General features: G+C 36.6%; 1 protein-coding gene across 1 annotated transcript in view; it reads right to left on the bottom strand.

The window, feature by feature from the left end:
- The window catches only part of LOC123766238 (neogenin protein frazzled), a gene marked incomplete at its 5' end in the record, with an annotated part of 79128 nt that extends 56627 nt beyond the window's left edge, over positions 1–22501 (bottom strand). The window contains 13 exon segments of the mRNA XM_045755259.2: positions 1991–2193; positions 2956–3114; positions 3927–4041; positions 4251–4430; positions 4850–5059; positions 8229–8532; positions 8724–8946; positions 13932–13988; positions 14846–14972; positions 16410–16558; positions 19501–19646; positions 21681–21951; positions 22340–22501. Coding sequence (XP_045611215.2) covers positions 1991–2193; positions 2956–3114; positions 3927–4041; positions 4251–4430; positions 4850–5059; positions 8229–8532; positions 8724–8946; positions 13932–13988; positions 14846–14972; positions 16410–16558; positions 19501–19646; positions 21681–21951; positions 22340–22469 — 2274 coding nt within the window.
- Between the last annotated feature and the right edge of the window lie 804 nt (positions 22502–23305).

Below are 23305 nucleotides of genomic sequence, written 5' to 3'. Positions count from 1 at the left end.
ATCAAACATTTCATGGCAAAAATTATACAACTGGTAAATAATTTAAATTTATTATCATCATAATCATTAAAGTAATTTCTTAGATTTAGAATGGAGTAACATTCAAAACTCCTCAATCGTATCAATTATAGACAAGTTAACATGTTAGAGACAAAACCTATAAAAAATACCTAAATATTAACAGAAGCATAATGTTCATTATACTTAGGATTAGCACGTAAAAACAAATAAAATGTATTTGGAACTGTGCTCAAAAAATGAACAAAAATATATTCGCGGCAATTCGCTCGCCCCGCCCCGGGCGCCCTTCTGGCCCCGGGAGAGTATGTCACAGGCGAACGGGGAATGATGACGTCATGCGCCAACTTACGGACCCCATAGCAGCCAAAGTAAGTACAATTTCAAATTTTTTTTGACATACCCATACTGAGGAAAGGGTTTTTGACACTTTAAAAAAACAAAAGAATTTTTTCAAGATAATTTATTTCCTGCGCAATGAGGGGGTGTCATATTTGGAGGCGGCGCAGTTAAAGGGTTAAGACACCCACAGGTACAAAAGTACACTACAAAGTTGAATAAATAATCCGTGGTAAATGGGCAATACAGAAAAAGGAAAATGTATCAAGCTAGCAGCAAACAGTCTTAGGTGCAATCCTCAATGAGGAGGAAATGTTAGGTTATAAATAATATTTAGCAAGTTTCCAAAGAATAACCACATCCCCATTGGATTATATTAAGCCAAATGAGGGAGGTGTACATTCTTATCTCACTCAGTCTGTGGCAATGACTCAAGACCATCATAATGGGTTCACTTATAAATACTGTTCCCTTGCTTCCACTATGAAGTATGGAGGGAAGAAAGGTTCCCATTTCTTTCTTTCTTCGAGAGTGCTGCTTCTAAGAGCAACAGAGAAAAAGACGGACTTCTGCTATTACAGTATTAACCAAACATAGTTGTAATTATTACTTTAAAATATCTTAATAATATTGAAAGGAAACTACTGTATAACTGAGGCTCTAGACAGGTTGGCCTTATTTAATAATTTTGTTCAATACAACTACCGTCAAATAAACAAAAATTATCATAATATCTTTCCTATTAGGATTGTATTTTATTATGTATAGTTATCTGTAGCAGTGTGGGTTTACTTTAAAAGTACTAAATATTATTTTATAATAGTACCTATTCACTTAAGAGGATATTTAAGCCTTATAGATGTTCCTTAAAAAGGTAACATCTCTCTAGTATTCCTGGGGAAGATATTCAGAGAGGAGTCTGAGAATATGGTACAAGTATTGAGGTGGGTCCATTAAGTTTGTTTCTCACTAAATATGTGGAACTGTCTATAATTCTAAGATAAGACCTTGGACAGAAATCCCAAATTAATAATAAGTAATCCACATGAGGTGGTTCGGCTCTTGAAATAATGAGGTGTATACGGTGCTGCCTCCTGGTGGTGGTGGTGGTGAAGATAGTCAGGCTAACAAACAAATAATTCGTGAGAACCTTCGGTTGGCAGTCATTCATGATGCCAAGGGAGTACTTTGAAATCATTTGAGATTTTATCAAACTACCTCTCATTCGTTTTAGGCTGCACCGAGTGATTTTCAGTTATTCCTTAGCACCTTTGTATGACCCTGTTGTGATTATTATGACTGTAGCCAGTAAGATCTAGCTCTTTATACCCCACCTCCTAGCCATGTATGCCATCTTACAGACTTGGTACATTATGATACATAATGTACTATGTACATTATGATACATAATGTACTATGATACATATGTATACATATCTAGCAATTACTGGACAGATGTTTTTGTTCTTTAGTAGAGTTTGGTATCTTCAAATTAAATGTTTGATCATTTGCAATAAAAAACTATTCATAAAGCAAATACATTGCACTTATTAATTTCTTACAGATTGCTTATACAGAAATTTGCTACAGCTTTAATATCCACTAGAAAAAGACAAAACTGTCCATCACAAACCTGGTTACGATTAAGAGTAGTATCTGTCCATTGCAGAGCCACTGTGAAAGAAGTGAGAACTACAGCTTTCAAACCCACTGGAGGCGTGAGTGTTGCTGCTACCGCTTCTTCAGTTGGGCGTGTGCGCACTTGCTCATATACTGGCTGCCCATCCCCAACATTATTAAAAGCACGAAGACTGATAACATATTCAGCATTTGGGTCTGCAATGTAGCAAATTCTCAATTAGTTTCAATAAGTTAAGATCATAAGCATGAAAACAATTTTGTTAATTTTATGACCTATGGATTTTTTATTAAAATAAATGTAATAAAAATACAAAATACATAAAATTATTATCTCTAAAAATTATAAGCTTTTAATGCAGACCGTAGATATTAAAATAAAGTTCATTTGCAGGAAACAATTAACTACTTCAAGGAAAAGTTTCAGTGTTCAGGAAACTGCTATATATGTATTGTGAAGAGAAAACAGCTTCAACTAAATATCAAATTGAATGCCAACAGGTGACCGTGAGGTAACAACTTTATTCCCAAGTTCATACCTGCCTTAAGATGCACGTGAAAGTTTAATTACAATATCTTAAATAAAAAGTCAATAGTTGGATATATGACTGACATATACAAAAGAATAATAATAAGTATACTTTGGTATTACTGCACGACATTATATTTCATAATCTACAAATAATTAAGCTATCTAAGCAGATTAAAAGAAATGATACAGAAATTGTAATAAAAATAATATACAAATAATTTGAGTGAAGAAAGAAATATTAAATAAGAGCTCAGAAAGAAAATGTATGCTGATTAAGGAGGTGTGGTTATTCACAAATGGGAGAACAATGATGCGAGGTAAACAAAAATATAAATGATATTTTGTAAATATTATCATTGTGTATAACTGGCGAGAGTATTGTTGATAACTTTGTGATTTTTTGTTAAACACAAAAAATTATTCTTTACCTAAATCTTCAATTACATAGCTTCTCTGTTTACTATCTACAATCTTGGAGTAAACATCGGGTATGCCACGACCCCAGCCAATCGTGTATCCCCGCATCATCACATTATGAAGAGCTGGGGGTTGCCACCATACCCTAATATGGTCAGTCAGTGCAACAGCTGTGAGGAAAAACATTATTATTATTAAAATTAAGTCTACATTTTGCTAAGAATGCTTTTGCTTGAATTTTTCAATTCAAGAAAGCAATTGAAGGGCCTGCACTTAAAAATAGGGTGTTAAGTGAAATAGAATGCTTCTTTCTGAGCCGGTCCCTTGATTACTCCTGTCCCTTCATTTTTTGTCTTGTTTTCTACGAGCTTCCTAGGTGGCCTTGACAAGTTTGGTGTTGTGGTGGTAGTGCTGTTTGCCCTGCCAATAGCAAAGTGATGACTGAAATTATTTGACATAAATGTTCATTTGGAGAGGGTTTATCAAGCCTAAAGTTCGCTCTTTTATGTGAGAGTAAGTTGGCCTATTGGTAGCGGCTTGAGTTTCACTACCATCTAACCTTCCTCAACTACATGGTGAAACTATTTGGAATGCTAGGCCTGTTGGACATGGTGGTAAAACAGGTCACTAGAATTTGGCAGGCAAAAGGTGTCCTTATAGACCCACTGACTATATGCCACTGATAATCGACTTGACTTGAACACAATCGACTTGAGAATGGACTAGGACGGACCGAAACGTCGTCGTCCCTTCACTTTCTAGTGTGGTTTCGTCAACAATATATGCCACTGACTTAAAGAAACAGAGAGAGATTTGCTCAGAAAGAAGCATTTTATTTCACTCAATACCTTATTTTTCAAAGCATGCATTTAACCATTGGATTTTAGAATATTATTTTAATTTTATTATGAGCATGTAAATTAAATCTTGAGTGTAAATTATTTTAAAGTTACATATAAACAATATGGATAAAATTTGTCACCCTTCAGATTGATTGGCTTGTCTGGCACACGATTCTCATCCAGGTCATTAGCAAATGTTTCGGCCAGGTTCCAGTGTGTATATGGACCCGTTCCATTAACTGTGAGGGCTGCCAACTGTAAATAAATTATAACACATTGTATTATAAAGAAATATAAATAAGACCAAAATGATTGCAATACAATGCCTTACAGAACACCTATTGTCATCCTCTCTTCTGAACAAAGACTAAAGCTATTTTTAACGAGATGCTCAGAGAACTATAAATACGAACTGTAGAAGCCAGCATGTATTACTAAGGGATGAGAGACGCACAGAAACTCACCTTAATGGAGTACTGAGTGCTCCTCTTCAGGTCTGTGAGAGCAAATAACCGTCTGTTTCCATCTGTGGTCTTTGTCTTGGTGGAGCCAGTTTTTCCTTTTTCCTTGTATCGTATTTTGTATCCAGTTATAACACCATTCTGATGCTCTGTGGGAGGTGGCTCCCACCTTATGATAAGACTCTGAGGAAATTTTCATCATTATATTTCAGATGTTAATATACGTCTAACTCAATACTGTATTATAAAAATCTACAAGAACAAATTGAATAATAAATTTATGAAAAGTGTAAACTGTTCAGTGAATGTCCTCTAACATAACCCAATGAAATGGGTGATCAGAAACAATGAAATGATTCTCATCTAGTTAGTGCTAAGATTAATTAATGTTTCCATGTGAATTTGTTATCACAATCTGCACATATGCATGTTTTATTCTACAAGTTTATAAAAAAAACGTTAATTGTGGCAAAAGTTAAAAAAAAAAAAAAAGTTTAAAAAAATTAGATGGGTCCAGAAACAAACATTCAGTTTGAGCAGGAATCCACTGTGCATAAACCTTCAATATTGGAGAATAAAATTATCAATATATTTGAACTTACTCTTGAACTAGCTGCCTCAACAGTCACATTCTGAGGTTCTCTTGAAGGCATATCAGAATAGGTTCTAGCAGTGACTTCGTGGGTTGCATCTCCAGCGCCATTAGCATTAACAGCTACGAGCCATACACTATACTCCGTAAACTGACTGAGACCTTGCAGATCATACGAGGTACCGGTAACTTCTACTTCATGCTCTTCAGCTGAACCAACCTTGAGAATAAAGTGACAAAATAATAAAATGCTATTTACAATTTGATTAAAAAGACACAAACAGCCCCATCATTAATATAAAATGTTGTGAGAACTATCTTACAATATTTAATGCATTGTTTGCTATTTTAAAACAATTCTGTAATGAAAGTAAAAGTCCCTAAAGTTGTTTCCTAAAGCAAGATCCTACTGATCTCTGGCTAGAATCTGCCACAGTGAGAGCAAGTTGACATTCAGCACCGGCATGGTGTTACAGCTGCAGTTGCTGGTTCTGGATCTGGCTTCATCTCAGTTGTCAGATGTCCATACTTCTCTGACTCCTAACAGAGATAGGGGTTCTGGTATGCATGTTGCTCAGGTACTTGCTGCTCTACCTTCACACACTGCAGTTCCACCATAGGTGAATTCTCAGCATTCACCAAAGTCTGACAGGGTTTCCTCCCACCAGCCCTTGGTACCAAGATGCCTTGGCATTTTGAGACTTCATAAGGTCTTTAGTGAGTCTTCACCTCTCTGGTTCATTACTGGTTTCCAGCCCTTCTGGCTTGTTGTCCCAATCCTCTAACCGTCCCAAGTCTGCACACCTTGAAGCAGATCTGCAGTTTGGCTCTCCATTGATCTTTGCATATGGAGTTCTTAGGCCATGCTTGCTGTCAACTGTATGGGGGGTTGGGTGGCAGACCAGTTGCTATTGTATTTATGGCTATCTTAGTGGAAATAATTAAGGTGGCTTGGCCGGCTTTCCTATTTTTTACACATGACTAATAAGCCTTATCCAACTAGCAGATTTCCCTAAAATACAATCTGCCAATCAATTTACAACCAGGTCCCCAATTACTACTGGGTGAAGAGACAAACAGTTAAGAATTGGTGCCTGGTCAATCCTCCTTGGCCAAGGCTCAGGGCTTTTGACAATCCAACCATTTGTAGGCCTATTGCTACATGGAAGCTGTCCCTTAACATTCTGTGTGGAGCTGCTGATGTCCTGCTTTAGGGCCTCTTCTACTGCCTTAACCTACAGGTAAGTCCAGTCCATTTTTTATGATTTCTTAATCTTTTGTTTATCTTTCAGAAGAGCAAGTAAGTAAGTAATTATCAAAAGAAGGCACTAAATCCGAGAAGGCTATGTAGCACCATCAAATGTGCGGAATAATCAGAGGGCCCTAAATATCACCAAGGATGCCAATACGAGAACAAAAACGCATAAGGCGAACGATATCAAAAGTACCCGAGTCACCAAGAATTCTATTGAGGGACAGGCGACCGCGAGGGGCGTTTAGAAGAGCAAGCTTCCTATGCTGAGGCGCCATTCTTATTAGTTAGCTACAGGGAGCTACTACGAGGGCCCTGCCAAGAATCTGGTACCTGGATTATACCTGGATGAGGTTTTAGGTGTTCTACTCCTCAAACCTGGGTCAGACTTGACTTGTAAACACCCATAATGAGTAATGAAACACCCTTAACTAGTAAGCCACTCAGTAGCTCCCTGTCCCCAATATATTCCCATTTTTCTCATAGGTGATGGGAAGGTATTATAAGAACATAAGAAGGAAAGTATAAAGAAAACTACAGAAGGGATATTGGCCATTTGAGGTAGCTCTTATTTGTATCCACACAAACACATTTATATATATACAGTATGTCTAACCTATGCTTGAAACAATTCAGCAGTCCTATGTCTATCATGTTACTCTAATTTGTTCCATAAATCAACAATTACATCAACTGGTAATTTTTTCAGGAAGCTCGTGAATGAGTTGGTCAGCTATTAAGGATTCTGGGTGATCTGGGCTGCCATCTAGTGGCAGTTAGTTGAATCCTGGAAAGGGGTGTTTACCTGGCAGCAATGATTCTTTGCCTCACTTTCCACAGGGTTACTAATTTCCACCAAGCAGTAGTTGCAGGAGCAGGAGGAGTAGTTGCAAGCAGGAGTGTAACTCAGAGACCTGGTGCAATTTCCTAAGGATTAATGGCCTAAATGCAATAGCTATGGGAAGCTATTGAGTAGCCTAATAGAAAGGGGCATTTTATTACACACAACTCTTGATTTTTGTGGTATGTGTCTGAATCTGTAGTCATCTATATTTCTGGAGCAAATCAACCAAGTGGCTTCCTTAAAATGAAACTTTTCATCTACATTCAAAACTTTACTTATATCTTGTTTTCTTAATCACTGAGGAGGCAGTCATTAAAGTTTCATTATCCTCTGTAGTCAGAATATTTTTCAGAATTTCTGTTATGTTTACAAAAGTGGTAATTTTATCAGTATAGAACTCTCTCATATTGAGGAATTTTGCATGCACAACAGCAGAGGACAGCTGACAACTTGCAAAATTGTGATACTTTATACAATTAAATAATGCCCAAATCTATAGGCATAACTGCTTAATTATTTTAGAAACATCCTGCCCAATTGTTGGGTTAGTTTTCCATTTGGTGGTGGTGTCTGCTGGTGCCAAATGAGATTCTTACCATGTGGTGGCAGTCTATGAGGTTACACATTGCTTGCTTATATTTTTTTATGTACTGGTAGACTTCAGATGTTTTGTGTCATTTTTGTGATTTTTGTTTTTTCTTTCACTGAATAGTACTATTTCTCATTTGGGTAGTGGTAGGATTACAGTACAGTGCACACAGTGTCCATGTCTAATTGAACCTCCTCCATTACATCTAAATGCATCCACATAACTGGGTTGTATTTTAATGGAAATATGTTGGAAGGTAAAGAAAGAAAAATGTGCAGTGCTTGACTGTAGACAGTCAAGAGAAAGTACTCTATAATAGCCTTGACATTTTGGAGAGAACAACTGATGATAGATTTTAAGGATAAGCAATTTACAAGCATTAAAGTGATGGGTAAGCAAACTATTTCATGGAAAGGGAGGGTGTATTGAATACTAATGGAATAAGATGCTTGATCAACCAGATTATACATCAGGCTGTGAGTAGCTACATCTAACAGCCTGGTTGACCAGATCACAAACCGGGAGGCCTGGTCAGGAAACTACTCAGCGGGAACATTGATCCTCAGAACCAATGCAAGGTAAGCACAAGGTAATAAAATAGAGAATTCAGAACATACTAGAAAATTAAGCTCTGATAAGGATACCTTGAAGAAGAATTCAGTTAAAATATTTTAAATAACAATATCATAAAAATGAATACATACCTGCATATAAAACATTGTAAATCCAGTAATAGGCGTCTTTACTGTTTGTGGAAATGACCATGTGACTTGTAAACTAGTTGGGGAGGTGGGAATGACTTTAAGACTTTCGGGTGCTGATGGTAAATCAAGATCAGGCTTTGTATAAACAGGCACTTCATCACTAGATGCTCCAACCAGACCATTTGATGTATGAGCCACCACTCGCACTAAATAGTTACTTCCAGGAATGAGGTGACTAATTTGTGTTTTGTATTCATCCAGGCCCTCACTTGATGAGCTGGCACTGACATTCTGCACACGTTCCCTGTGGTAAGTTAAACAATTTTTGAGAATGCAAAGTAAATCATTTAAGAATGAAAAAGAAAGTTAATTTGGAGATTATATGATCATTTATGTTCAAAAATAGCAATGAACTAATTATCTTTCTGTAGCTAACATTCTGATACTTTCCATCAGATCAACAGCATTACTAGAGTAAACAAAATAATGTATTACCTAGGAGAACCCTCCTGCCTATAAAATACAGAATATCCAACAATATGATCATTGTTCTTCTCAGGTTCATGCCATGCTAGTGTGATGAATCTATTACTGGCAATTATAGCTTGGAGATGTCTGGGAGCTGAGGGAGACAGTGGATGGTGTCCACCACCAATATCCAAGGAATCATCACTCTCACTACCATCCTCCTCTGGTAATAATCCACCCTTGGAAACACCTGTGGGAATATATACAGGTATCTGACTTTTAATATATTCAAATTTCTTGGTCTAAAATTATTTAACAATAAAAATATTCCATGTATAATTAATGGTTTTACTATAAATCATTGCTGTTATATTGAAAAAGAATACAAAACATATTAATGAAAACAACCAAGTCATTAATGAAACTATTATGGACAAAATTACTGTATTAAACATAACTGCTCTATATATCAACACAGCACAGAAATTCAGGGTCAAGTTTAAATTAAACATTATTTTCCAGTGGGCCAATCAGTAGCTCCTGGAGGCTATAACCAGCAAAGACCAAGCCATTGGAACCTTCACCATGCCTCTGAAAAAAAAAATAATCCATGAACACCTACCAGGGACCAGGACAAGACTCTGGCCCCCCTCCACGAGGTGAAGAGTGTTTGGGGATCAGAGATCACCACAGAACTGAGCAAAAAGCCAACCAGAAAGCTGAAGTGCTCTGAAACAAAGAACTGCAGGTAAACACCCATAAAGATATGCAGCCCACGTGACCCAGGGTCTCAGCCAGCCAGCTACCCCAGGAGACAACCCACAAACTCCCATGAGAGAGAAGGGAACAGAGCATGAACAGGTATTTCATTACATTCAGAACTAGATTTACAAGAGGGTGCCCCACACTAGATACCCGATACTGTATAACCTCGAAAGAGAAAACCAGCCTTCTGAGAGAACCATTCCAAAACGGAAAAGACAACCAGAGCTGACCTTTAGGAGCAAAGGCAAAATAACACACTAAGGGTTGAAGACCAGAGACCAGGGGCCATGTTGCGATAGAGTCCAGAAGCTTGGAACTCTGCCTCAGCCAGAATTCCCTGAAATGCCCTCATGGAATAAACACCTGGAAGAAACCAAGTGAGAGTCGGCCAAACATGGCCCAGGACCAGATAGACAACATGAAGTGGCAGAAAATCAAAAATGCTTAAACCAGAGATATAAAGTACAGCTGGGGAACACACCCAGTTGACACAACCCAGAACTACATGAGGAATCAGTGGGGATAGAATGCCTTGTTACCTCCACCAGAGAAACTGATGAGGTAGCCCCAGAAGCTGCTCCTTGAAAGCACCCAATCAATGAAGCCTATAAGCCCTGCTCGATGCTGCCCTTGAAAGCCCCCCCAATCACTAGAGTCTATATCTCCTACCCAAAGCTGCTCTGGGGCCTCTGTCCAACAAGGAAGACTGAAAAGCTGAGGAGCAGAAGCCAAGCAGCAGAAGCCGAGTGGTAGAAGATGGACAAGTTGGTCCCACGACAATAAATGGGGCGGCACATAAAGGTGAAGGAGCAAATTTGCCATAAGAATATCAATCCAACTGCAGAATTTATCCCACATGAAATGGCATCTACTGCCCAACTGCCAGGTTCTGTCAAAGACAGGAAGCAGGAGGCTCGACCCCATAATGCAGCTTCAATCCCCTAAACTGTTGATTACAAAGGAAGCTTGGTTTAAAACAGCAATTAAACAGAGGCAAACATTGTAGGAGTGATGGCAACAACAACAGTGTGTCAGCAGCCAAGAGCACAAACACTCCCTTCAGAAAACCACACGGTGGTTTCAGGCTGGGATCACTCCGGCAAGTACTTGTGGGTTTGTAGAGGATGGGTGTGATCCCCAAAGCCTAGTCATTGCAAGGTTGTAACAACAGGGAGCTACTGAGGGGACCCTTCCAAAAAATTTCAGATGCAGCATTAAAAGACTTACCTTTAAAAATTTAAAGCCATAACTTTATGAAGGGAAAGTGATTTTTTTATAAAATATATTTATATGATGAAAGGATATCTTGATAGGATAATGTTCATACTTTCATACCCACTGCTTATTTAATTGGTAGTTGTTAAAAGCATAATTACAGCTTACTGCTACATATGTACAATATAATAAGTATAAGGTAACAAAGTGAAATGAGCTTTTGAATGAGAAGTGAATATACAAAAACAGCACAGGACCTATCTCATTTCCTTCATGCAAAGGGACTATATTATTTACTTAATAAACACACTGTGATCGAGACCATTTCCAATACGGACTAAACAATTCTGCACACAAGTTTCTAGCTACACATCCATACTAACATTATGCATTATGCATTACTAATGCATTACTTTGCATTATGTTATGACCCTTATGTTCTTCAAACAATAGGGTCTGAATTGCACCGACTGAGCACAGTCTTTCAACACCGTGTGGGACAGGTGTTTGAGAGCCAGAGGCACGTGTGCTACAAATGGTTGCTCACGCAGTACTAACCCAGCCAGCAGCCCTTGTCTTTCATATTCGTTATAGCAAAAGGTTCGTTCAGTGTTTGTTGGGTAGGCTGCTCCAATATGACAATCTTTCTTTGTTTCAAATGTGTTCCATTTGTTTTGTATTTGTCACTTACATCTCAATAATGGAGCAGCCTACCCGACAAACACTGAACGAACCTTTATGGCATTTGTCCATTTTTCATATTGTTTCAACAGTTCTTTTATTTTTCGTTTTTTTTTTTATTTAAGAAACATGGAGCAGCCGACCTGCCGACCACCGAACGAACCTTTTGCTATACGACAAATGAAAAATAAATATTGAACACATTTGAAGAAAGGAAAATGTCATAATGGTTTATTCAGTGTATGTAAGGTAGGCTTCTCCATTATTGAGACGTAAATGACAATACAAAACAAATGGAACACATTTGAAACAAAGAAAGATTGTTATAATAGAGCAGCCTACCTGCCGAACACCGAACGTACCTTTTTGACATTTGTTGTATATCAGACATTTCATTTCTTTTTCCTACAAAAACGTCAATGCTTTGCAACATCTCAGCAGTCACCCTTTTATATCCCAGCATCATTAGCATCTTTAAACAAGAACAACATAATTTATGTGCATCGTCGGAGGCGTCTAAGAATGTGCAAGCAGCAGCGCGACCCCCACCATGTGGGTGTTGACGTTACTCAAACCAGCGTTCGTCATACGGGACGATTTGATGCCGATCGGGCTGTTCGTTACCCAAAATGTTCGTCTTTTGGGGCGATCGTTATGCGAGGTACCACTGTATTTATATATTTAATCAAATTCCAAATTCTAAGTCAGCATCATTTAACAGAACTATACTAAAATACTTAAGAAAACAAATTAATATAATTATATTTCCTAGGGAAAGTCATGCAATTACCATATTATACTATGTATGATCAACATTAAATTTTATTGATGACTATCATTGTACTATCAGACCTATCAGCAGAAATGCTTCACTTAGCACATGATACCACCCCAAGTACAGTGAATTCTGACTCCAATGAGCAGACTCGTACTGAAACCCTTAATCTGTAAGTGAAGTTTACTTTTTTTACAGTTTAACAATTTTGTTTGAAGTTTACAATTTTACACCTAATTTTATGTTTTATTTTTCCCAGCTGTTTAGCACCATCTGCAAACATGTTCTTTAATTCTGTATCCCTTCAGGTACATCATTAAAATATATACAATGAACATTACTGGTGTTATTGAGCCCTGTGGGACCCCACTCTCTCATTATATTAGTATTACATAAATGACTGCTTCTTACTATATTTCCTTATATGAATGAATACAGGTCTCATTTACTCATTAACAAAGTCATTCACTTCTCTAACTCAACATTTATCTAAACTCTATTTAATATGAACTTATCAAGTTGGATACCTTTCACTTTAGTACTCAACAGACATTATACATGCATATTTCAAACATTCACCAACAATAATTTCCTGACAAAATTCAATATGCTTTTTAAGCTTTTTGACAAGCAGAAAGACCAAAAGATTCACTGGACAAGCATACATAATACAAAAGTGCATAAATAAATACAGTGCCGTATATAACGTACCTCTACAATTCAATTTAACCTGAAAATGTGCAACTCCTTAGTAGGACCAAGTTATCTATAACAAAATGGTCCCTCACTGGTAAAGGCCATAGGTTCAAATTGCATTTAAACAGAACTAGTGCGCCATACTAGTTGAATTATACAGACATCACCACCATAAAACGGATTAATTTAATCTATCAATTACCAATACATTACTGAACTTTGAAATAATTTTACTTTAAAATGTTACAGATGGAAAAGCAAACCATCCTCCAAAATGAGAGTACATATAGCAACTGGAGGTACAGTATATGTATAAAAGGACAGCAATGGGAGATACAGTATATGTATAAAATGATAGCAACCAGTAAGGCATGTGTATTATAATAGACCTAGGATGATATTTTAGATTTAGAATGTTATTTCTCTGGCTGGGGATGATTTACTGGGCACCAATCCTTAACTATAGCCTCTGTTTACCCAACAGTAAAATAGGTAGCTGGTTGTTAAATGATTTGGCGGGTCGTATTCCAGAGAATATTAGGATTAAGAACTTGCTGTAAAGCTATGCATGCTAGTGGCTTCACAAGAATGTAAGAACTCTTGTATATATATATAAATAAATAAAGAAATTTCAGGTTATTTTAGGCCTAAGATATATTAAGTTAAGCCTAAAATACATTTGGTTAGCCCTAGACTGGTTAAGCTGTTTAGATTTTTATTTTTAATTTTGTCTAACAAATTTCAAAGAACAAATAGGGAGACTGTTACCAATGTGCAATAGTACTGTTTTGCTACATGCTTCTATATTTCCTATCAATCTGGAGGATTGCAAATAGCCCAAAGAAATGTATTATTCAAAACATAATTAATTTGATCCCTTAAACAAGTACAACAACAATTTAACAACACGCGTAACTGTAATGAACTCGCACATGACTCGCTGCATCACACAACCAACAACGAAATGCTAAGTTCAAACAAAACCAGCCTTTTACACCAAGTCATATGGCTAAACCTATATTTTCATGGCATGAAAAGCCAACTACACACTCATACTCAATAGCTGCCAACTACACATTCATTCATGAACCAGTATGACCAACCTTGATGGGTGCTGCTGATGGTTGTAGTGGCTGTGGGGGATGATGGCATGCTCCTTCCTGAGGGTGACCCAATACACCTCATTATCAAGATACCATTCACCAATCAGTACTAAAGGAAAATTAATTCTGTTCTGCATGAGTAAATTACATTTAAAAGAAATTGATGGTATAATTCGATAAACTATTGATAATATACTTATAACTAGTATTTGACTTGTATATTAAAGATACTTGCCATTTTCGAAAAAATGTACTTTACTCATGAAATCAGATGCATTTTTTTGTTTACAAAGTTGCAGAAGATAGTAAGATGCCACTGACACCACAGGGATGACTGTACTGAACTTCCCAAACATGCACCAAAGCCCATGCAAACATATCTACATATGAACAACAATTAGCATCTTCAAACAGAGGTAACCATTCCAATGTCTCTGATGTGATTGACTTCACTCCTTTAAGATGGCAAAATGCATCATCCCATATATCTTGGTGTGCATTATTTTTATCAGGCATAATATAAACAGTTAACAGAGTTGTTAAATAGAAAAACCTTGCACATACAGTAAACACTTTAAAATAATGCTGCCAACTAAAGAGTAGAAAACTTAATTAATAAGCATTTTATATGTAAATAATAAACTGTTACGACAGTTTCTCAAAAAAAAAAAAAAAAAAAAAAAAAATCAGGCAAACATATAACAGTAAATATTCAGTTTTAAATATCATTACACTTAATTCTGCATTTTACATTAAAATTAAGTGAATAACAAATACTGTAATGCAAATTTCAAACTAATGCAATACTGTATTTAAAAATATATTTTAATACTCAAAGTGCAGAATAAACGTTTAACACAAAAATAAACTTGCTGCAATTTACTCAACATGAAAGCTGCAAATAAAATACTCACCTGACTTTTGGACACGTAACTGTGCGGCAGCTTGTGCGTCCCCGGCAGAATTGTATGCCACACACTGGTACATTCCAGAATCACCCTCCACCAAGCCAAGGATTTTTAAATTATTACCACTCACCATCTGCAGAGTTAATTTTGTGTAAAAATCAATATTGTAATTCACCAAATAGACTACAGTATATATATGACTCAAATGGCAAAACATATAAGTACTGTACAGTACATATTAGAGCAGCTTTTTAAGTCAAATGTCACATGATATTTGACTTCAGTTATTTCAGATTTTTATTAAAAAAAAAAAAAGACACGAGTTTCTACATAACAATTCCTGTGTCAAATGTAATGAATGTCTCTTTCTGATCAAGCCCTCAGTGACTACCTGTTCCCGCACTGCCCCCCCCCCACTTCCTGTGGTATTCGGTAATCATTGCATTAACAATGTGTAAATGACACAAGTGACTAACTAGGAGCCTCAGGTTGTTGGAACTACCATCTAGTGGCAAGGGAGTGGTGCTGACTAATGTTTTGTTTTCGTGGAATATCTTTCTTGATAGTTTTTTTGGTACCTGTGGTGATCTTGTATTGCCCTCCCCCCCATCCTAGAGTTCATTATGCCTCTATTGAGTCATTTTGGATTTTTTGTTGTTGGGCAAATGATCTCTTAATATGATTCCATCATATTTTTAATGATTTTCGTTGATGGGTACAACATTAATAACATTACAAGTAATAGTAGGGCCTTGGGAAAGCCACTGAGCATATTTAAAACCCAATTCTATGATTCAATTTAATTTGCAATTTCCGAGTTTTCATTCACTAATATTGGTCCATTTTTCTTTGAAAATGAGAATTTAAGGCAAAGGCATAGAAAATATGCTAAGGTAGTTAAATCTCTGTACAGACAGGTTCTCTTGGGAGTTGTCCTTTATTTGACAGGTTGAAATTAAAATTTTGCTCTGTGAAATCAGCCCAAAGTGCTTAGGAAATATTAGGCTATGAATGGTTAATTTGGCTCAAGTTATATTTTAGATGATTTGTAGATGGACTCAACATACAAGAAAGCGTTGGCTCCGTGTGAAAGCAACTGAAGATATGAAAAACCAAATTTTATGGTTTTTACTTTGAGTTGGAAGATTTTCATTCACTCAGGTATGGCCCTACAACCTTTTGAAAATTAGTTTTGAGGCTGGGGATGCGAGAAATAAGTTGTGATTATATTTTTTTTGAAGACATTCTATTGGTAGTTGTCTATTATATTATAGGTTGAAATTAAAATCTTGCTAAGTGAAATTAGCCCATAGGGTGTGGTTAATGCATCCTGAAGACATCTCCAGGTTGCAATGAATCCCTCACTACAACAAATTAGGGGTTGGTCCCATATAGTTTACTGAACTGGAGTTGTACTGTATAATATAATACTGTATACAGTAATATAATATAAATATAGGAGTACCACCTCTAGTACAATTATAGGAACCCATAGCCTCGCATAATATAACATTATTATTTATATTAATACAGTAACATAAAAGAAGAAATTTGAACAATTAATACAAACCTGGAAATATTCTGTTTCAATTATCAATTCACCATTTTTCAGCCAATGCACAGATGGTTCTGGCTGGCCATACACTTTACACTCCAATTCAACATCTTCTTTCTCGTATGCAATCGTATTTACAGGCCTTCTCAAAAACTTAGGAGCAACTGAAAAATAAAATTATATATTATAATACTGAAAAAACCCAGCATTGAATGTAATGAGACGCCATTTTCTGGGCGAGATCCGGAGGCTCCCCGGAGCTATCCAGGCTGATATGGATATATTAGACTTTGACATCAGTCAATGTGAATGGAGTTCTAGGCCTACCGGGGACCACAAGCCAGAACCTGGCCCCCCTCAGAAGAAGCACGAGGAGCAATGGCCTATGGCCCCCCCTCCCACCCTGTGAGGTTTGAAGCATTTCATGACTGCCATCAACCGGGTCAGGCACCCAGAAAAGTAGGCGCCCCAAAACAAACCCATATTCTGGTTAAAATATTTCTTCTAAAAGCTGAACTAGTGTTCAGAACTCCCTAAATGAAAACGAGCAAATGAGCATGACGTCACCGTGTCACTACGCTGCTGTCTGCTCAGCCCCCACTCCCCAGGAAGGGAAAGGGGGGGGGGCACCAGATCTTCACGCCGGCAATCCACCCCTCAGTTCTCTGGCCAATGTGAATGGTGTCCCACTGCGTGCTTCGTTTCGGCAGCAGTATGAAGTTTCCTGGTGGTCCTTCTGTTTTTCTTGTCCCTTCGTATGTTGACTTCGGAATGCTTCTTCAAACATGGAATGCTTCCAACTACACAGGGGTTTCCATAGGCCATTGCTCCTTGTGCCTCTTCTGAGGGGGCCAAGTTTTGGCTCGTGGTCTCCATTAGGCCAAGAACTCCTTTCACATTGACTGATACCAAAGTCTAATATATTCATATTAGCCTGGATAGCTCTGGGGAGCCGAAGGGGCTCCCCCAGAAAAGTACTTGATATTAAATTTGAGTATGGTCTATGCTTGGAAATGCAAATCATATGGTGCCTACCCCTATTCAAGGTATCCAAACCTTCGAGTTAGCCGAATTTCTTACCAGAAATGTCTAAAAATGACCATATGTAAACATTTTTGTACCACAATCCAGTTATTCTTGTTTACCCACATTCTCCTGCCATTTACTCTAACATTTTTATAGTTTACTGCTTACTCCCACAGTTTACTTGAAAAAATGAACCCGATTTCATTCATATCACCCAAAGATTTGGGTTACCAGAACTCAGATTACCGAGCTCTTACAAGTAATAAGTGTGCAAAAGTCACAATAAGAGGCCGTTAGTGTGCAAAAATATTCCACCTTAGAGAGCACTAATATTTTAAAAAGTATAATCAATGGTATGGCATCTCTTGCTGGAAAGGTTCTTTTTATCTAACTGTCACTTTTCTTGCAGTTGTGACAGCTATTTTATTGTATTCTTTAAATTGAGGTCTTCTGACATGATTATACCTAGAAGCGAGGCAGAACCTACATTCAAAATAGTAGCTAAAGTAATTGCCAACCTTACATTCATTATGGCTCTCTGCCTTTAAAGCCCTTGCTGGGCACAGACCCTGAATTCAGTTGAAGTGACACATTTAAACTTGAAATTTGTTATGAATGTGTGGCGAGACTGCACTATTAAACAGATGCCTACATGTGTGTGGTTAGACTTTTGTGTATTTCTAAACAATTTCCAGCCAGCTATACAGAAATAGAGATGAAGATGAACCCAACTGTTCTACTGGGACTCAAAGATATCTTTGTGCTAATTTTTTTGTGCTTAAGCTGTATTCTTCCTCCTCTTGAGTTTGTGACTTAATTTTAAAATTTCTTGGGATCTGATACTGGACTTTAGTGATATTACTGAGCTGGCCACTCAGTTGCTCATACTTTATCTCAAGTTCCCCTGTGCTGTCCGAGGTTCTAATCAGGCTGAATGAGAAGTGGGCAAATCCTTGTTGCTCTGTTGACACTATAGGTGGTGATATCTAGTGGTGGTCAGTGACAGCAGCAGCAGCCAGGTGACCAACTAGCCATTAGCACAGCAATACTTGGTGATTTTTTGAAGGTGACTATCACTTGAAGAAGGTTTATTTAATGTAAATGAATGAAACTTGTTGAGAACGTTTCAAGTTGGATAGAGAAATATCCAATGTCTCACTTTCTCTATCAATGACCAGGCAGGGATGCTTAAAAAAAAAGAATCCCTACAGAGTCAGGGAGTGAATGGCAAGCTTTCTTGACTGTTTTTTCTTTGTACACAATACAGTAACAGATGACTTCTGACTCCTGTTAGCACACTGAAAGCTTTCCATTCCCATAGTTCATGGTTGTTTGGTCTTTTTCTTGAGAGAAAGTTAATGACAAAGGAGCAAACACCTTGAAAGTTAATGACAAAAGAGCAGCTAGGTGACATTTCATCAAAACTTTTGATAAGCTACATTTGAAGTAAGCTAGCCACACAACATACATAATTATAGTTAATGAACAAATCCACAAGGGGCGTAATAAAGGTTCGAACTTATGTCCAGGGTGATCCCAGACTCACCTTAGTCGATTGCGCCGTGTGAGAGCAGTAGCACTCCCGGTTGCAATTCTTTTACTATGTCGTGGTACAATAGACTAAGAAGCATCTGGGATCACCCTGGACGTAAGTTCGAACCCTCATCACTGTCACTTGTGGATTTGTTCATTTGATGTATCATGCTATTGTGATTTTTGTGTATATTGAAGTAAGGGCAAAGAGGTAGAACAGCTTGTTGACAGAGCCCGAGTGCATGGGGGAATTGTGTAAACCCCGGTTTGTGTATCCGAGAGGCTGCGGGATCCATGTGAAAGCAGTAGCACTTCCAATTGCAATTATTTTATCATGACGTGGTGCAATCGACTAAGGCGCGTCTGGGATCACCCTGTACGTAAGTTCGAACCCTCATCACGGCCCTTGTGGATCTGTTCATTTGATGTATCACGCTAATGTGATTTCTGTGTGTAATTATAGTTAAATTGTTTAGTAACATCATTTTAGGACTAGTGTTTCCTATATTGTATTTTTATTTATTATTTTTTTAACCTTTTGTCTTACCTTGCACTTGGATGTGAGCTACAGCATCAACAGAGTCTTCTCTATTTTCTGCTCGACACATGTATGTGCCACCATCTTCTTCTTTTAATCCAATGATCTGCAAGCTTCTTGTTGTACCAAAAAACAAGAACCTGGTGTCCAAGTCACTGCAGAAATAATGAATATACTGTAACTTCAATTAAATATATGAATGTCAACAAAGATAAATACAAAGTGAACAAATTTAAGTACAGTCGATACTGAGAGTTACTTTATATATAAAATTGTGTTCTCAGCAGAAAATATAGCTTTTAATAAAATCATTGGATCTTTGCTAACACCATAACAGCAGGAAGAGAATTGGCTATAGTAGAATCCTGGGAATGTATAGAATGGTTTAGAAATACTGTATGCAGACAACAAGTCACAATAATGTGGCTGAAGATATGATTATCAAACCACACATCAGAAAATGGAGAAACAACAATGTTTTGGTCTGTCCTGGACCATTATCAAGTTGTGTGTGAAGAAGAGAGGAAGAAACGAGCCAATAAATAAGTAGAGTGAGGTGGGTAGGAGGTATGAGAAGAAGGTAATTTCTAGAAGGTAAGTGCAAGGTGAAAGGTAAGAATAGGAAGGATGGTGCTTAAAAATATTTAAATATTATAGACAGAAAACTTTAAAATGTTTTATAAGTTGGGTCCCTGAGTTATAAGAGCATATGTACTCTGCCATGCTACTCAAAAATGAATCTATACAAATAAATATCACTCATGCCAAGATTTGGGAACATCTTTCACTGGATGGAAACAAAAAAAGGAAATATATCCAAGAGCCACATGAAAAGGAGCTATATAACATAATCAAAAGGGGATGAAATAAGATTCCCCTGCACTGCTCAAAGAGATAAAGAACTGAACACTTAAACCAAAACACGTCGTGGATTCTGCAAATCTAGAGGAAACAGGAACCCATAGACACAAGAGATGTGGGTCCTGCTAAAATAAAAACAGATTTTAATATGAAAGCAAGTCAAAGTTGCTAATCAATGTATGTGGGTTAGCTCGAGTCAGGGAACCTGCAGGCGTGTTTGCTGCTGCAACCTGATGGCTGTCAGTGCAGTGAGGCCAGACAGGACAACTGGTAGTAACTGACAGCCCGCCCTTGGTGGTCACCCAAGATGCCAAGAGAAGGTTTGGAAGGGATTTTTAGATTTTTATGAATAGACCCTCTGGTGGTTATTCTGGGTATAGGTAAAAAAAAAAAGCTTCTGTGAAAATATTAAAATATTCCTATCAGAGATGAAGATATTCTTACTTAGGATACCTAATTTAAGAACTTTATGCTAAAGCAGAAGCAGGGGCATTATACACAAATGCCACAACACTAAGAGAATACAAAACAATCACCACCTCCTGGTATAGGGATCAGTCTCAATATAGGTAACATAAGCATGCAATGACTTAAACAATATTATTGGCAGTCTATGCAGGTAAAGTAATAGTGAAAAAATTAGGCTCCTAAAGTTCATACAAAAGCTAGCACACACACACACACACACACACACACACACACACACACACACACACACACACACACACGGAACTGAGAAGTATGAGCTATGAGGAAAGGCTAAGGGAGCTGAACCTTACATCCCTGGAAAACAGAAGAGTAAGAGGAGACATGACAACCACCTACAAATTCTCAGGGGAATTGACAGAGTGGACAAAGACAAACTCTTTAGCACGGATGGAACATGAACAAGGGGACACAGGTGGAAACTTAGTACCCAAATGAGCCACAAAGACGTCAGAAAGAATTTTTTTTTTAGTGTCAGAGTAGGCATTAGGCAGTGATGTAGTGGAGGCTGACTCCATACACAGTTTCATATGTAGATATGACAGAGCCCAGTAGGCTCAGGAACCTGTATACCAGTTGATTGACGGTTGAGAAGCGGGACCAAAGAGCCAGCGCTGAACCCCTGCAAGCACAACTAGGTGAGTACACACAAAACCGTCAGTACTGTAGCTTCAAAGCGTTATACGACAAAGAGTACTGGGAACACAAGACACCACGAGCGTAGCTCTCATCCTGTAACTACACTTTGGTAATTACATACCTCAAACACACAAGCGCACACAATAAAAATCATATACAGAAACAGATATCAGAGGACGTTAATAAATGTTAATCATACTTACGCCATGTCTATGGTTGCCCCATCCTTTAGCCAAACAACTGTTGGCTCTGGATAGCCATTAGCTGCACAATCTAGTGTTATGTTTGCTCCTACTGTGCCAACTACAGATTTTGGCTGAGCAATGAATACAGGAGACTGGGGGTCACGAAGTGCATATCCTTCCTTTACTTGAAGCGTGGCTTGTTGTGATACCTTGGTCTTATCAAGGCTCGTTGCTTGGCAATAATATTCACCATCATCAGTTGCAGCTACATTTTCTATTTCTAAGGCACCTGATGAAAAACAAACCAATTGAACATAGTTAATGAAGATAAAATTGTGGTAACACAATGCATACCAACATAGATAGATAGATAGACACATGCACACACAAATTTGTATATATGGCACTTTTTAAAATGTCCCCCCCTCTTGCTTTTTACCTCCTGAACTGCTGCCCAACCACTTGGGCTGGATGGTAGAGCGACTGTCTCACTTCATGCAGGTAGGCTAACAATCCCTGACCATCCAAGTGGTTGGGCACCACCTCCCCCATATCCCAACCCAAATCCTTATTCTGTTTTTAATTTCTTTTTTTAGCAGCAACTATCCTTTTATAAGTAGACATACTGGGGTATTTAGTTTCTTTACATTATCTCTTCAGTGTCAGAATGTACCTACCAGATGGAAGGCGTGTCATCCTTGAGTCAGGATCCAAAGGATGACTGTTTCTGAACCACTTGATGATTGGTGGAGGAGAGCCGTCAATGGCACAAGGAAACCGTGCCCGTTCACCTTCAAACACAGTCATATCTTGAGGCTGATCCTCAAACTTAGGTAGTGCTGGAGGGAAAGGAATATTTTGTTATAAATCAAGAATGTATTTTTCAAACTACAAAATCCCTTCATATGTATGCCATGTCTAAATGATATACAGTACTGTATACAAATATTTATTATATTATATTATAATATATAAATATAATAGATTATATATATATATAAATATAATATATATATATATATATATATATATATATATAATCTATATATATATATATAATCTATATTATAATATATATATATATATAATATATATATATATATATATATATATATATATAATCTATATATATATATATTATATATATATAATCTATATATATATATATATATATATATATAATCTATATATATATATATATTATATATATAATCTATATATTAATTATATTATATATATAATCTATATATATATATATATATATATATATATCTATATATATATATATATATATATAATCTATATATATATATATATATAATCTATATATATATATTATATATAATCTATATATATATATATATATATATATATATATAATCTATATATATATATATATATATAATCTATTATATAATATATAATCTATATATATATATATATATATATATATATATATATAATCTATATATATATATATATATATATATAATCTATATATATATATATATATATATAATCTATATATATATATATATATATATATAATCTATATATATATATATATATATAATCTATATATATATATATATATATATATATAATCTATATATATATATATATATATATATATATAATCTATA

The sequence above is a fragment of the Procambarus clarkii genome, chromosome 9 (genome assembly GCF_040958095.1).
Source record: "Procambarus clarkii isolate CNS0578487 chromosome 9, FALCON_Pclarkii_2.0, whole genome shotgun sequence".
NCBI classification, from domain to species: Eukaryota; Metazoa; Arthropoda; class Malacostraca; order Decapoda; family Cambaridae; genus Procambarus; species Procambarus clarkii.
Note: the sequence above shows the minus strand (reverse complement) of the source record. Positions and strands in the feature narration are given on the sequence as shown.